Below are 15,326 nucleotides of genomic sequence, written 5' to 3' on the forward strand. Positions count from 1 at the left end.
CCTGGGTTTGAAGCCAGCATTTTCCCTGAGACTTTCAATAATTTTGATTTGATCTTTAACCCTTTCCATGATCAATGAAGGAGCTTCTGCCACCTTCATGCTTATCTTGGGAAGTGCCTAAATTTCTCCTTTAGAGCTCCTGGAACCTTGTGATCCTCTACTAATGAGTTCTGAAACCCTTCTCGTTTTTACTAAACATCTTATCACCTAGCAGTCTCTCTCATGTCCGGAAGAATACATAATTATATGAATCCCATAGTGAGTGGAAAAATTAAAAGTATGCTAAGACAGTGCAGGTTCTCACTGGATGGCCTATTTAATAGTTAAGGAAATGCAGGTGTGAAAACATTGCCTGACCTCACACCTGCTATGTTCCCAAATTCCCAGTGCTAAGAGAGAACTTAACATACTTCCCTAATTCCAGTTGAAACCATCCTAAGAATCCCCCTTTTAAATTTGTTCTTTATATTCATAGAACATGACACATAGTAGGCACTCAAATAAGTATCCCTAAATGTAGGAATTTAGAAAGAATGAACTCTAAGTACATCTGTATCAACCTCTCACCAAACACTTTGCATATGACATATGGTTCAATTCTCATGGCAACTTTGTAAGTCAGAAATCTGATCTAAAATAAGCAAACTGTCAACAATTCCACGGAAAACGTGTCAGGGCCCTAATTTGAGTTCCTTGCCTGATCACAAATGTTGAACCCTTGTAAGAAAAGATATCGACCCTCTAGCAGGGGCAGAAAAATTAAAGTTGGGATCCAAATCTGGCCTGCCACTTGCTTTTGTACATCCTGAAGGGATTTTACTTTTTGTTGCTGTTGTTGTTTTGGGTTTTTTTTTTTTTTGAGACAGAGTCTCATTCTGTCACCCAGGCTGGAGTGCAGTGGTGTGATCTTGGCTCACTGCAATCTCTGCCTCCCAGGTTCAAGCAATTCTCCTGCCTCAGCCTCCCGAGTAGCTGGGACTACTACTACAGGTGCCCTCCAACACGCCTGGCTATTTTCAGTAGAAGTGGGGTTTCACCTGTGGTCAGGCTGGTCTCGAACTCCTGACCTCAGGTGATCCGGTGCCTCAGCCTCCCAAAGTGCTGTACCCAGTCCGATTTTACATTTTTTAATGTTTGACAGAGATCAAAGAAATAAATTTTGTGACTTGTGAAAATTATATAAAATAAAAATTTTATTTTTTATTTTATTTTATTTATTTATTTTTTTTTTTTTTTTTTGAGACGGAGTCTCGCTCTGCCGCCCAGGCTGGAGTGCAGTGGCCGGATCTCAGCTCACTGCAAGCTCCGCCTCCCGGGTTCACGCCATTCTCCTGCCTCAGCCTCCCGAGTAGCTGGGACTACAGGCGCCCGCCACCTCACCTGGCTACTTTTTTGTATTTTTTAGTAGAGACGGGGTTTCACCGTGTTAGCCAGGATGGTCTCGATCTCCTGACCTCGTGATCCTCCTGTCTTGGCCTCCCAAAGTGCTGGGATTACAGGCTTGAGCCACCGCGCCCGGCCTATAAAATAAAAATTTTAATGTTCATAAATACAGTTTTACTGGAACGCATCCACACTAGTTCATTTCTATATTGTCTGTGGCCACTTTCAGGTGACAGTGGCAGAATTGGGTGGCTGTATGACCCACAAAGGCTAAAATATTCACTATCTGACCCTTTACTAAAAAGCTTTACAAAAAAAAAAAAAATAGAATGAACCTAGCTGATCACATAAACACTTGCTCTGTGTTGTTCCTAACCAGTTTTGGGTCAAAAGATATAGAGATTTGAAAACACTTTCGCAAAGATTATGACAGTGAGAGAAATCTAGCATGGCTGGCTCCAGCTTGCCTCTAGCCTCACAGGCTAGCTGTCATCACTCATTCCTGGGTGTAGGCCAACCTAACCACGGGAAGAATTTAGTTTATAGTTTAAAGCAAGGATGATAATAGCCCTTCCCTAAACTAAGCCATCTTTGTAAAACTAATGAAAGTCCACAAGATTAGGATTATGAGAGGGGCCTGAATTCTGCTACGATAAAGGTGTGGTTAAATGATAACCAGCTGTTAGGTCCAGGGTCAGTTTCCAGCCCATGCTGAGGTCCGAAGGGAGTTCATGGATCAATGGCAGATAGCTGAAAGAATATTTGGGGGGCCGTAGGTAGGTGAAATACAGCTTTATTCAGCATCTCTCTCATCAGCAGCTCTCTTACAATGTCTGCTCTGTCTTGGCTGCTTGCTCTGGCAGGTCCCATGCACAGCTGCATGGCCAGCTCTCCCTTCAGGGTCAGCAGCTTAACTCTTTCTCTCTCTGGGAACAAGCAAGTTGAGCGGTGTCCTGGCTCTCCTCTGTCCATCTGCAAAGACAACTTTGACTCTCTCTCTTTCTTGGGGTGAGAGCATCTGCACAGTGTCAGCAGGGCAGTTATACTTTTTACAGTCAATAGTGGCATAGAGCCAAGTGATGGCCTTCCCATATTATGGCTACATAGCTGTATTTACATTATAACAAGTGGAGTTATGCACCTGCACTACAAACTCGCTGAGTCACGCAGAATGTAAACATCCTACCTTGGCCTATCCTTGACCAAAACACATCCATTAACTTATACCAGCCATTGTTCTGGAAGCCACAAGATCTGTAACTTCTCCAATCACTCCCATAAGTAACATCACTTTTGTGGAACCTAAGATTGGCCTTTGAGATGTTTTTCAGACTTTTGCATTTCTGGCAACCGACTAACTCTACCCGGATCCATGTGTCTTGTAACTCAATAGGTCCTGTGGCCCCCACCCAGAGGTGAACTCAGTGCACAAGGACCATTTTCCACATCCCTATGATTTCATCCTCAACCAATCAACATTCCCCATTTCCTAGCCCCCTGTCCACCGAACTATCCTTGAAAAACCCAAGCCTTTGGGGAGACTGATTTGAGTAATAACTCTGTCTGCTGCATGGCCAGCCTTGCATTAATTAAACTCTTTCTTTACTGCAATACCATGGTCTCAGCGAAATATTTTTTTCTCTGCGTTGGGCAGGAAGAATGTGTTAGGCAATTACAGATTCTACAAAGACATAGGGGTTTTCCTATGCATCCTAGCTCCCTTACTACCCTTTTTTTTTTTTTTTTTTTTTTTTTGAGACAGTCTCATTCTGTCACCCAGGCTGGAGTGCAATGGCATGATCTCAGCTCACTGCAACCTCCACCTCCTGGGTTCAAGTGATTCTCCTGCCTCAGCCTCCTGAGTAGCTGGGATTACAGGCCTCCACCACCACACCCAGCTAGGCTGATCTTAAACTCGTGACCTCAAGTTATCCACCCACCTCGTTCTCCCAAAGTGTTTGGATTACAGGTATGACCCATGGCACCTGGCCCCTTACTACCTTTGGAGAGATAATAGGCTCCAGGTGCAATAAGCTCAAGCTCTTCCCCAAACCACATTCTCAGTATAAAGAGAAATTGTGTTGTTCTCAACACAATACAGAAGAGAGGTGAATATAGTCTCTTGTTCGAATTTATAGCTTTATCACAAAGTTAAAATGTCTTTACCTCACTGATAATTCTCTTTAGTTCTGTGGTTAAGAACTCTGACTTTGGTAAGACTGCCTAGATAGGGATGACTTTACATGAGTCATCACTTCAACTATTTGTGCTTCAGTTTCTCAACAGTGAAAAAGGAGGAATAACACGACTTAGCATATAGTTGTAATGAATTGTAGCTGCCTTATTACCACATTTCATCACATCTCAGACGCCATCAATTGGAATTTGAATTTCTAAATGTAACCATTAAGAAAAAGTACTGCCATTTAGACGACAACCCAATACCCTCTAATCACTGAGAATGTTTATTTTGTACCCATTGAATAGCTCCTTTGGGCTTATTAAATATAGATTTTTATGTTACATCACTCTGTGCATGCATAAAAAAGGAAAGTACAAACAAAATAAATTGGCTAAGGTATTCCTAAGACATCTTTATGTTTAAAGTCTAGCTCTCCTGAGTTCTTTTTCCACACTTTTATACACATGATCATCCCCTGTGGCCATGTGTGTTGGCGCAGTATTTCTTTTCTTTGAGACAGGATCTTGCTCTGTTGTCCGGGGTGGAGTGCGGTGGCATGATCATAGCTCACTGTACCCTTAACCTCCTGGGTTCAAGTGATCCTCCTGCCTCAGCCTTCAAGTGGGACTACAGGTATGTGCCACCATGCCTGGCTAATTTTTTGCTTTTGTAGAGATGGGGTCTCACTCTATTGCCCAGGCTAGTTTCAAACTCCTAGCCCCAAGCAATCCTTCCGCCTCAGCTTGCCAAAGTTGTTAGGATTACAGGCATGAGCCACTGTGCTTTGCCGGCACAGTATTTCTTAAGGGGGTACTCCACTATTGAATCTGGAATTTCCTTCCAAGTCAGCCATACCCATTCTGTAAATTTGGTGACTGGCACTTTCCTATTGGACTAAGCTCATAGTTAAATAAGCAGGCAGCTTCCATCAAACTCATGCTTGCCATCCTAAAAATGATCCAAATGATGAACAAATTATTTACAATAGCTTCTATTTCTTTGAAATGTTTAAAATCTATTCTAAGGCTTGTCCATTCCTCTTGCCTTCCATTGCATGGGTCAGTACATAAACAACACATGCATGGCCAGCAAGGCTGAAAACTCAATTATGGTGACCCCAATAGCAACAGCTACAGCCAAGTTTCCCCTTGCTTAGGCCAGGCCAGGTACATCACATCTGTGCCCATGCAGCAGGGATTGTAAGACACATTCTGATTGCAGAGATAATAAAATGTTCAGAAGTGAGACCCTTAGAAACGGTGGCATGTGATGCTCTTCTTTTATTGCTTCTCCTAGCATTGTCCCTTTTATGATTCTACTTTAACTCAAACTGTCAGAAAGGGTGTAGCAACGAGCAATATGACTGTGGTGCCCAGGATTCCAAAAAGAAATCTTCAGTGTTTCCATGACAACCAGCATCCATCCCAAGAGTTGCCTCTGAATAAGCTGGGTCCACCTGTGGTGTGTCGGCCACTGGCAAACACCAGAGGCTGCCGGGCACAGAAAAAACCCAACCTTGGCTGTACACATCCTCCCAATGCCCAGCATTCTTAGGTGTGGAGGTGACAGATGAGTCAAACAATCATAGGGCAACAAAGGATGCATCCTGGGCCTGTGGAACCTCAGGGAAAGCTAATATCCTTCCTCTGAATTTGGAGGGTTGGGTGAGGATGGGCAGACATTTGCAAAAGTAAAGTCTATTTGAGGGTCCTGTCCAAAGACCTTTGTGCAGGAACTAGTTGTCTGCTTCCAGGTGAGACAGAAAGAAAAAGATGAGAGAAAGAAAGAAAGAAAGAAAGAAAGAAAGAAAGAAAGAAAGAAAGAAAGAAAAGAAAGAAAAGAAAAAGAAAAGAAAGAAAGGAAAGGGGGAGGGAGGGAGGGAGGGAGGGAGGGAGGGAGGGAGGGAGGGAGGGAAGGAAGGAAGGAAGGAAGGAAGGAAGGAAGGAAGGAAGGAAGGAAGGAAAGAAAGAGAGAAAGAGAGAAAGGAAGGAAGGAAGGAAAGAGAGAGAGAGAAAGGAAGGAAGGAAAGGAAAGGAAAAGAAAGGAAGAAGGAAAGGAAGATGGAAAGAAAGAGAGAGAGAGAAGAAAGAAGAAGAAGAAAGAAAGAAAATAAAATAAAAGACAGAAAGACAGAAATGGCCAGGTGCGGTAGCTCATGCCTGTAATCCCAGCACTTTAGGAGGATGAGGTGGGTGGATCACGAGGTCAGGAGTTCAAGACCAGCCTGGCCAACATGGTGAAACCCCATCTCTACTAAAAATATTAAAAAATTAGCTGGGTGTGGTGGCACACGCCTGTAGTCCCAGCTACTTGGGAGGCTGGGGCAGGAGAATCACTTGAACATGGGAGGCAGAGATTGCAGTGAGCCGAGACCGTGCCATTGCACTCCAGCCTGGCGACAGAGGAAGACTCTGTCTCAAACAACCCACCCACCATACATTTGTTTGGTTGTATTATTATCTCTGTAAATATTTTGTTTTATGGCACCACCTATTAACATTCATTTAATGTATTTTATATGTATTTGATATGTGCTGATCAATTATTTCACTCTGTGTGTGTGTGTGTGTGTGTGTGTATATATATATATATATATTTTTTTTTTTTTTTTTGAGACGGGAGTCTCACTCTCTCACCCAGGCTAGAGTGCAGTGGCATGGGAGACCAAGGCAGGTGGATCACTGAATGTTCCATACATGAGCAGGCAGAGAAAAACCAAACTGATTTGTGATTTTACTTATCTCGGGTAGCAGTAGTCTCATTCCAGTTGTTCAGAGTCCACCCACTTTGAATTTAGAACAAAGATAACTCTCCATTCAGAGTTTGGATAACTCTCCCATCAAGGTTAACTGACATTGAGATCACCATGTCTTCGCAACATGAAACAATGTGCACCACGCAAATACTCTTCTTTCTCCTGCAGAAAGCATGTGAATGCTTGGGCGACACTTAGAAATTACTGGTGTGGCATCTCCAGTTATTTCCTGAGTCCCCATTTTTTCATCTGGTGTCATCTTGTACATTTAAAACCTTTTGCATTCTCCTTTTTAATTTCCCATTTGTTCTCTATGTCCCTAGCAGCTCAATTCTGAATTTGATGCGGGTTCTGTGTAGAGAGGAATATAGTCACCACCCTCTCATGACCCAGGAACCCCATAATTAAAATGAGTGTGCTCCAAAGTAACCTCATGGCCTTGTGTAGTCTCACAATTACAGTCTCTGCCACAAATACAGAACAGGGGAGATGAGCCTAGATAATGGACACAGGCCCCCATCCCTTCCCACAGATACACATCACAGAGCAAAGAGCCTGCATAACTGCCCTTCACTGGGTAGAGGGTTAATGTCTTTTTTTTTTTTTGAGACGGAGTTTCACTCTTCTTACCCGGGTGGGAGTGCAATGGCACAATCTGGGTTCACGGAAACCTCTGCCTCCCGGGTTCAAGCAATTCTCCTGCCTCAGTCTCCCGAGTAGCTGGGATTACAGGCATGCAACAGCATGCCCGGCTAATTTTGTATTTTTAGTAGAGACAGGGTTTTTCCATGTTGGTCAGGCTAGACTTGAACACCGACCTCAGGTGATCCGCCTGCCTCAGCTTCTCAAAGTGCTGGGATTACAGGCATGAGACACCGCGCCTGGCCAATGCCTTTTAACATTGGTAGTTTTGTGGTTGGAGCCTCCCCAAAAATAACTTCTATTGTGAGTGTTGCACCTTCCTCTACCATTGCAGCAGACTTGCTTCTTCACACATGGCCTGAGTTCCTTCCTTCCCAGCACGCCTGCCTGCCAAATCTCATCCCTACCTCTGCCTGAAGCCTCCAGATGTTAGTAGTGATGGATGGAAACAGGACCAGGACTGAATCCATAGGTGGTCACAGCACCACTGCCCCTGGTTCTTGGAGGCAGCCTGGAGAGCAAGTTTTCTTCTTCATCAGCAAGTGAGCTGATGTCCACATGTTGCCATGAAGGACTCCTTTTGTTGTGTTTAACATAAAGCCCCTTTCCCCAAACTCTTACTCTGGTTTCTTTATTTTTCTGCTCCCTCTACTACCCCTAACTCTTTTTCTTTCTTTCTCTTTCTTTCTTTCTTTCTTTCTTTCTTTCTTTCTTTCTTTCTTTCTTTCTTTCTTTCTTTCTTTCTTTCTTTCTTTTTTCTTTTTTGCTACAGCTTTATTGTGGTATAATTTACTTGACAAAATTTACTCAAGTGTATGATTCTCAGTACATTGAAAATTGTGCAACCATCACCACAATTTAATTTTATCACATTTTTATCACCCTATTTGCAGTCAATTTTGGGTCCTTTTTTTGGCAACTGGGATGCCTGGGCCGTCTGCTGTCACCATCCCCTGGGAGAGATGATCTCAAAGAGAAGAACCCAGAGAAAGTTCATCCAAAGGAAGAAAGTTCTTTGCTGCTCTCACCAAAACCCCACTCTTCCCCTAGACTTGGGCTCCTATCACAGCCTTGGCTTTGATCCCTGAGAGCCCCTTTCCTGTACAGTACAGTGCGGGGAGATGGTACAAGCCCATTTCGACTTCACACATATCAACAGGCTTATTCAACCTCGTATGTGAAGTTGTCAATGTGTGCTTCTGTGGGAAGAGCGGTTAAGAGCCCGGGTTCAAATGCAAGCACTACCATTTACAAGCCATGCATTGAAAAACTAACCTCCTGGGGCTGCAGTTTCCTACTGTGTAAAATGGAAATCAATATAAATATATCACAGTCATGGAGAGCCTGGAGTGCCTGTCACATTCTCAGTGACATTCACAAGTGTTATCCACTGTTTCTAGACTTTGATCACATTTTTAAAGGGGTGTCCCCACTTCCAAATTCAGAACTCTTACCACTTAGAGGTCGAAAGATGTCAGCCCCGACAGGTGCCACAGAACACCCCCAGATGCTCAGAACAGGAATATATGGTTGGAAATCCTGGGGAGAAAAAGGCTGGAAGAGTTACAAATGGGGAGAGAGAGAAAAAGGCAGCTGGAAAGGAAGTACCAGGAAGAGGAGGGGCCGAGGGAAAGACCAGGAAACTGATGGTCAGGGGCCAGGGGCCCAGGGCTGAGTGATGGGATGGAGGAGCTAGAGACTGAAGCGGGAGGGAGGAAGTAGAAGGGAGGACAGGCGGAAATGTGGCGAGGATGCTTCCTGATAAACCTGTGGTCTTCGCATGCTCTTGAAATGAGTAAATTTTGTTAATTATACCATAATAAAGCTCTAGAAAAAAAAGAAAAAGAAAAAGAAAGAAAAGAAAAAGAGTTGGGGGTAGAAGAGTAGGAAAATAAAGAAACCAGAGTAAGAGTTTGGGGAAAGGGGCTTTATGTTGAATACAACAAAAGGAGTCCTTCATGTCAACATGTAGCCATCAGCTATTCCTTGCAGAGGAGAGCCAAATACAGGTGCTCAGAATGTATTCTAAAGGTTAGAGCCCAAAGCTACAGGCAAGGCTGGAATTTACAGTTCATCCTGCTGTTTGTCCAGCTCTTGCTGTGACTTCGAGTCTATGTCCTCAAGAGGCACCTGCAGCTTCTGGCATCTAGCCAGGGTGGCTGGGGACAGCATTGAAAAGGGGACTGTGGGAACAGCCTGGTGCAGCAGTGTCCCCTCAGCTCGGATTGGTTCCTTTGTTCCAAACATGAGGAAGCAGAAGCTGTCACACAGTAGCGGCCAAGGACGCTGGCGTGCCACTGTTTGGCCCAGTCTTCCACCCTCCCTCACGGTCAAACAAGCAGCCATTATTTATAAAAACTCAACACACATTGGATTTTAATGAGAAAATAACTGTATACTTGCATTGAATGCCTCACAATCACTATAAAACCAAAGCAGGATAATAACATTTAAGTGGTTAACATACACAGGAAAGCCAGATACAGAGTATAATTTCCAAACACAGTATTGCTGCTTTTTTCCCCCTCCTCCCCCCAAAAAAGAAAAACAAAGAAAACATAATTTGGGTAAAGAGCAACACAAAATCAAAATTGGCAGCTTACTGAATGCTTAAAATTCAGGAAATTGGTTCTTTAAACTAAAATGGAATATATTCACCATCTCTAACACTTAGGCTACTTTTTTTTCAATACCTAGTTTAATTAAATCCATTCTTTAGTTGGGAAAAAAAAAAGGTTTAATTACTCATCTTCAGAGACAAGAATCAACACTGTTTTAGTGTTCCTTGTAACGCTTTATATATATATGTGTGTGTGTATATATATGTGGACATTGATCTATATACGGCTTATATGTCATTGTCTAGGGTGAGCAGCATGCATGGGTATGAATAGGCAAGTAAATTGCATTGTGTCATCCAAGTAAAACACAGCCCGGCCTCCTGCCACTGACAGACCCTGTTTCCATAATTTCTGGATGAGAAAGCCAAGGCATGTCAGTAGTTAATCATCTCCGGAGGAAAGTGAACACCTATAAACACGGCAGAATGCAATACTTCCAGAAAGGCTTTTAACATCTACAGAATCTAAACATTTTGTAAGAGGTGAGGTTAACAAGCTTGCGTGCTATTTGGGGGTGGGGCCGAGCATCAGAGGCAAAGTTTTTCGTAAGCCTCTTTCTCTCGATGGATTAGGCAGGAATGACTTTCCTCCAGGGGACGGTCCCATCTTCAGAAAGTTAAAAGGGTCCAGTTGGGATCCCAGAGCCTAGCACGGTGCTATGTACAAAGCGGTGGCCCAAGGTTTCTTGAACGAATAAAAAACTCAAGAGCACAGAGAAAATCTGGCTCTCCCAAGTAAACTGTAATTTACATTTTAATGGGATTATATTAGGATCTTCAGTGAGTGGAGCAAGAAAATAGACAGCAGTAATCCGGAAGGCAGCACAGGAGTACCAGCAAAAGTTAAGAGTTGTAGGGGCCACAGTGAAAACAGCTTTGTGACTGTGGGAAAGTCCCAGAAAAAGCATTTCTTTCCTTATCCACACACGGAGCATGGCCCAAGAACCCCCAGCTCTGTATCTTTAAGCAATAAGTGCTCTGGTTCAGTCAACTGTGGTCAAAGACCACTTCATCTGCCTCTAAAGCGATTCCATGAATAGTGTGGCCTCTTAAGCTTTTCTCTTAGCTGTACATTCTCTTGTCAAATGTAGGTTTCATGTAGCACATGGTTTCCTTCAAAACAGAACAAAAAACTTTAAGGTAAGTCATAAGGATGGTTTCCTCTTGTGAAAAACGGGGAAGTTAGTCTATATCATGTCTATGGTCTCTACCAGATCCATGAATCAGAGAAAACATGAAGCACATCACATTTTTTGTGCAATCCATAGAACTATCCTACTCTCCAGCCATCCTAACTGCCACTGTGCCTGGGGCTGTGCAATGCTACTGCCTCCTCTGTTCTTATCCCTGTGCCTGCTTTGGGAATGCCCCCTATTGCTGGGTTCTCAGCCCAGGCATCTGGGACCTCTGGCTGGAAATCCTCAGGTAAAGACGATCCTCCTTCCTGGGTCCTCCCATTTCATGTCAGGACTTCTAATCTAACACGGATCTCATTTTCCTGAGAATGTTAGTCTCCATGCCAGCCTCCCTCACTATAAAATGAATTTCTTGCAACAGGGATCTTACTTGTTTTGTGACCCCAGCGGCTAGCACATTTTGTTGAGAATTCATTCAAAATATTCAGGAGAACGAACCATATAAAGATGGTGCCAATTGCCCATGTGCTCTTTTGGCTGCCATCTGTAGAATGTGGCTTCAGGTTACTGGTTCCCTTGGCAGTTTTAAAGGATCCTTGTTAGTAGATGGTTCCATTTTTTACTTTGTGCCTACTTCTCATCTGTGAATACATGTCCCCCCCAGAGTCAACACTAGTCTAATAAAAGAAGGAAATGTGCATTAACATCTACATACAAATTTTGTGAAATTGCTACTTGTTAGAATAACACACTAGAGCTTATGACATAATATAAAAACAAAAATGATTTTTAGTGAGGTCTGACTTAATTATTGCTTTTTTTAAAAACCACAGTTTTAAAACAAAGGAGAAAAAAAGAAAAAAAAAAAAGAAGGCTGGTTGTTTTTTTTTTCTCAAGGCCAGAACTGAAAATTTTCTCATCCAGAAATTTAGGGCACCCAATTATTGAATACCCTTATCATATTGCTTTAAATGACAGAAAGATTAAAGCTGGCATCCTCTATAGTATACTAAGCATGAATATAAAGCATGAGAATAAATAGGAGACTTTCCTAAATGTCAAATTACAAAACTGCTCAAAACTTTGCAATTGTGACTCATGCAAATACCTTGTTAGGTCAATTTAATATTACAAATACTCCATCAGCTCAGTGCCTTTATATCCCTTTTCATAAAAAAGAAATTCTCACTCCACTCCTGAAGCCAGCAAACAGCTTTGGAGGAATTACCTGTACACCCAAGTGCCATGGTCACTCTGGAATTTTAATCCACATACATACACACATACACCCTTACTCCTGAACATACGCATTTTACACAAACACACAATGGTGTACACACACACACACACACACACACACTCACCCCATCTTTAGGATCTGTAGCTGATTCCAAGCCTGTACTTAAATTTCTATTCTATATTTTTCTTTGTAGCATCCTGAAAAACACTGGTTGCTCAGCAAAAATAGTATCTCTTACCTCCTATTTTGTTCCCATTCTTCCTCCCTCCCTCCCTTTTTCTCTCTCTACCTTCATGACTTTTCTTTCCTGCTTCCTTTCTGACTGATCCAAAAAGAATCCATCATTCTTCTTCCTATCTCTAAGGCCCACTTTATAAAACAAAATAGTTATAAACACCTTTTTATTTCTTGTCATCTACCTCTCCAAGGCAGAGTTCACCTTTTTTTCAATTATTGCCACTCTAAAAATGCCCCCACCATCTTGAACCAAGTTGTTCAATGTGTACAGATTCTATACATGTATATATTCACCCATCCCATCATAAAAATAGTTGTTGCCCACTAAATATAGTTTTCCTACGAAGAAACGTAACTGTGAAAATGTGTTCTCATAAACTGCAGATCAGTGAATATTATAAGCAGACACGATCCTAAAGCTAACATCATCCATTTGGTTTGGTTTTCTCTTCCCCTTTCTCAGCCTCCTCACGTAGAATAGATTGTGTTTGCAACATGAAGAAATATTGTCTTAAAATATGGATTTTATGAATTGTGATCATGAGTTGTTCTCAATTAAAAATAATTAAATGTAAGAGAAGTGGAATCATAACTGCCTCTTCTGGGCAAATATGGAGAGAAACGCCATTCATTTTATGGCTGCTGGAGAAAATGGAGTTAATGCAACACCCTCCGATGCTGTGAGCGACAGGTGGGAAACTGGTGCAGGGAAATATCCTGTGCCATGTAGGCTGCACCAGCCTGGGCCCTACTGCTCTCTAAGTGGCCCTATCACCATTGTCCTTCATCACCCGGAGAGGCTGGTCTCAGTTCTGCCTGTAGCAACTATGTTGATTTGCTTGTAACATCGTCTGTCCTTTTGGATCCATTGTGGATTGGCCCAAAACCAGACACGGGGATTGAGTCACCAAAAAAAGTCCTTTCTCTTTTGACTCCTGGGTGTCCAGAGTCTGATGGGTGGACTTCCTTTTTGTTTCATCATTGTGTATTGCAGCTTCTGGTCTACATAAGGATTGCTGAGTTTGTTTGCACTTTAATAAATAGTCCATTAAAATGCTTTCAGTTGTTAAATTTCTTGGTTTCTTGGTCTCCCAAGCACCACAGACGCTTCCTGGGTTGAAGGAAGTTTATTCATTGTCTTCTTCCTCCTGGTTGGCATAGATCCCTGCTTCCCAGCGCAAAGCTAGTGCGCTCTTTCTTCGATTAACCCGTGTGGCCTCAAGGACCTGTAAAGAGAGGGAAAAAAATTATGCAGAGTTCATGGATGTTAATTATGAACACAAACCAACTTCTTTGTTTCCTTCTTCCTTTCTGTTTATCACCTTGAGAGGAGAAAGTGATAAAGTACTGCCGGGAGACAAGAGAGACACTGGAAAAGGGGAATGGGTGGCTCTGGTCATGCATTCGTCTCACAGCCACAATTCATCTGCTACTTGACTCCTAGTTTTCACTATAGAGAGATTTAATTTTCATGAAATGTTCTGCAAGTTTTTGAACTAGCTATGATTCTGCATCAAGTTTTCAGATAAAGCAGATCTCTACACGCGACAGATCAGTGCTGTCCAATTGACCTTTGTGCAATGATGAAAATGTATCTCTGCTATCCAATATGGTAGCCATTAGCCATACGTGGCTATTGAGCACTTGAAATAGGGCTAGTGTGGTTGAAAACCTAAATATTTACGTTTATTTCATTTTAGTTAATTTTAATTTGAATAGCTCCATGTGACTAGTGATTACCATATTGGACAGCACACTATAGATGATCTCAGTCTCTTCATAAACAAGCAATCCAGAAAATAATTCCAAACAATGAGACCAGTGTGGATTCAGTCCATCAAGCTTTGCAAATCTATATAAGCCATGATGATATTTATAGTACAAAAACCTACTTGGGCAAAATTAAACTAAAAAAGCCATTACATGAAAAAAAAAAAAGTTATTGGATCAATAAAAGCAATCTCAGCATTCTGATGCAACTTCAGACCCCATATGCTAATCAATGAAATGAAAGGTGACAACATTAAGGACAAGTAGGCTCACTACCACTGAGGGAGAGCCTCCCTTCCTTCCATTCACTAGAGCAGTCCATGGACTCCTGAGAAGAGACTTCGGCCTATCTGCTCCAGTTTCAGTTTGATCAAGAAAAGATTCCAGATTAATGGCATTTAGGTTGCCAACATATGAAAAATGGTTCTATATCATGACACTGCAGCAAAAACAAGCCCAGGCATTCTTACCAGTTGCTCTGGCATTTGCTTAGGACGTATAGTTTCTGATTTTAAAGAAAAGTCCAATAGAGCCAACATTGGTTGGTTATCCAAACTGCAACGAAGGCATTGCTTATTCTAAATATAATCAGTTAGGCAAGGGACAGTGATGGTGGTGACATGGATTGGCTGTGTCCCCACCCAAATCTCATCTTGAATTATAGCTCCCATAATCCTCTCATGTAGCAGGAGGGACTCGTGGGAGGTAACTGAATATGGGGGTGAGTTTTCCCATGCTGTTCTCATGATAGTGAGTAAGTCTCACCAGACCTGATGGTTTTATAAAGGGCAGTTCCCCTGCACACACTGTCTTGCCTGCTGCCATTTAAGACATGCCTTTGATCTTCCTTTGCCTTCTGCTGTGAGGCCTCCCCAGCCATGTGGAACTGTGAGTCCATTAAACCTCCTTTTCTTTATAAATTGCCCAGTCTTGGTTATTTCTTCACAGCAGTATGAAAATTGACGAATACAGTTGGCAACTCCAGAGAAGCAAGGAGATGCAGTTACAGGCTGAGGTGGGAGCCCAGACATAAGCAGATTCTGGGTAGATGGGAGATCAGGGGGTCCATCTCAACCTGCTTCTCTGCACCTTTGCCAAATAAATGCACCACCAAGAGCTTCAACGTGTTTTCCTCTGGGAAGCCTCCCCCATTCCTCCTCAGTCATGTTTGCTGAATGAATGATGCACTGTTAAGCACATAAGCCATGTGTGTTTTGCATAATGTGTTTTGCATATAAGCATATCATGGTCACTCACTCAATATCCACAGATATCTAAGAATAAGAAATTAGCAGGAGGAAAGCATGCTTCCAAATCTGCTACAGTTAAATAGAGAAATTTTCTAATAGTCTAATGTGTGG

General features: G+C 42.5%; 1 protein-coding gene across 7 annotated transcripts in view; it reads right to left on the reverse strand.

Moving 5' to 3' along the window:
• Window positions 1-9,310: 9,310 nt before the first annotated feature.
• The window catches only part of PALM2AKAP2 (PALM2 and AKAP2 fusion), a 534,816-nt gene continuing 528,800 nt past the window's right edge, over window positions 9,311-15,326 (reverse strand). For all 7 annotated transcript variants that reach the window (XM_050761425.1, XM_050761423.1, XM_050761426.1 and 4 more), the window contains one exon: window positions 9,311-13,421. In XM_050761425.1, coding sequence (XP_050617382.1) covers window positions 13,414-13,421 — 8 coding nt within the window. In that variant the 3' untranslated portion in view covers window positions 9,311-13,413. The remainder of the gene's footprint in view (window positions 13,422-15,326) is intronic.

Source organism: Macaca thibetana, chromosome 15 (assembly GCF_024542745.1).
Source record: "Macaca thibetana thibetana isolate TM-01 chromosome 15, ASM2454274v1, whole genome shotgun sequence".
In the NCBI taxonomy this organism is placed as follows: domain Eukaryota; kingdom Metazoa; phylum Chordata; class Mammalia; order Primates; family Cercopithecidae; genus Macaca; species Macaca thibetana.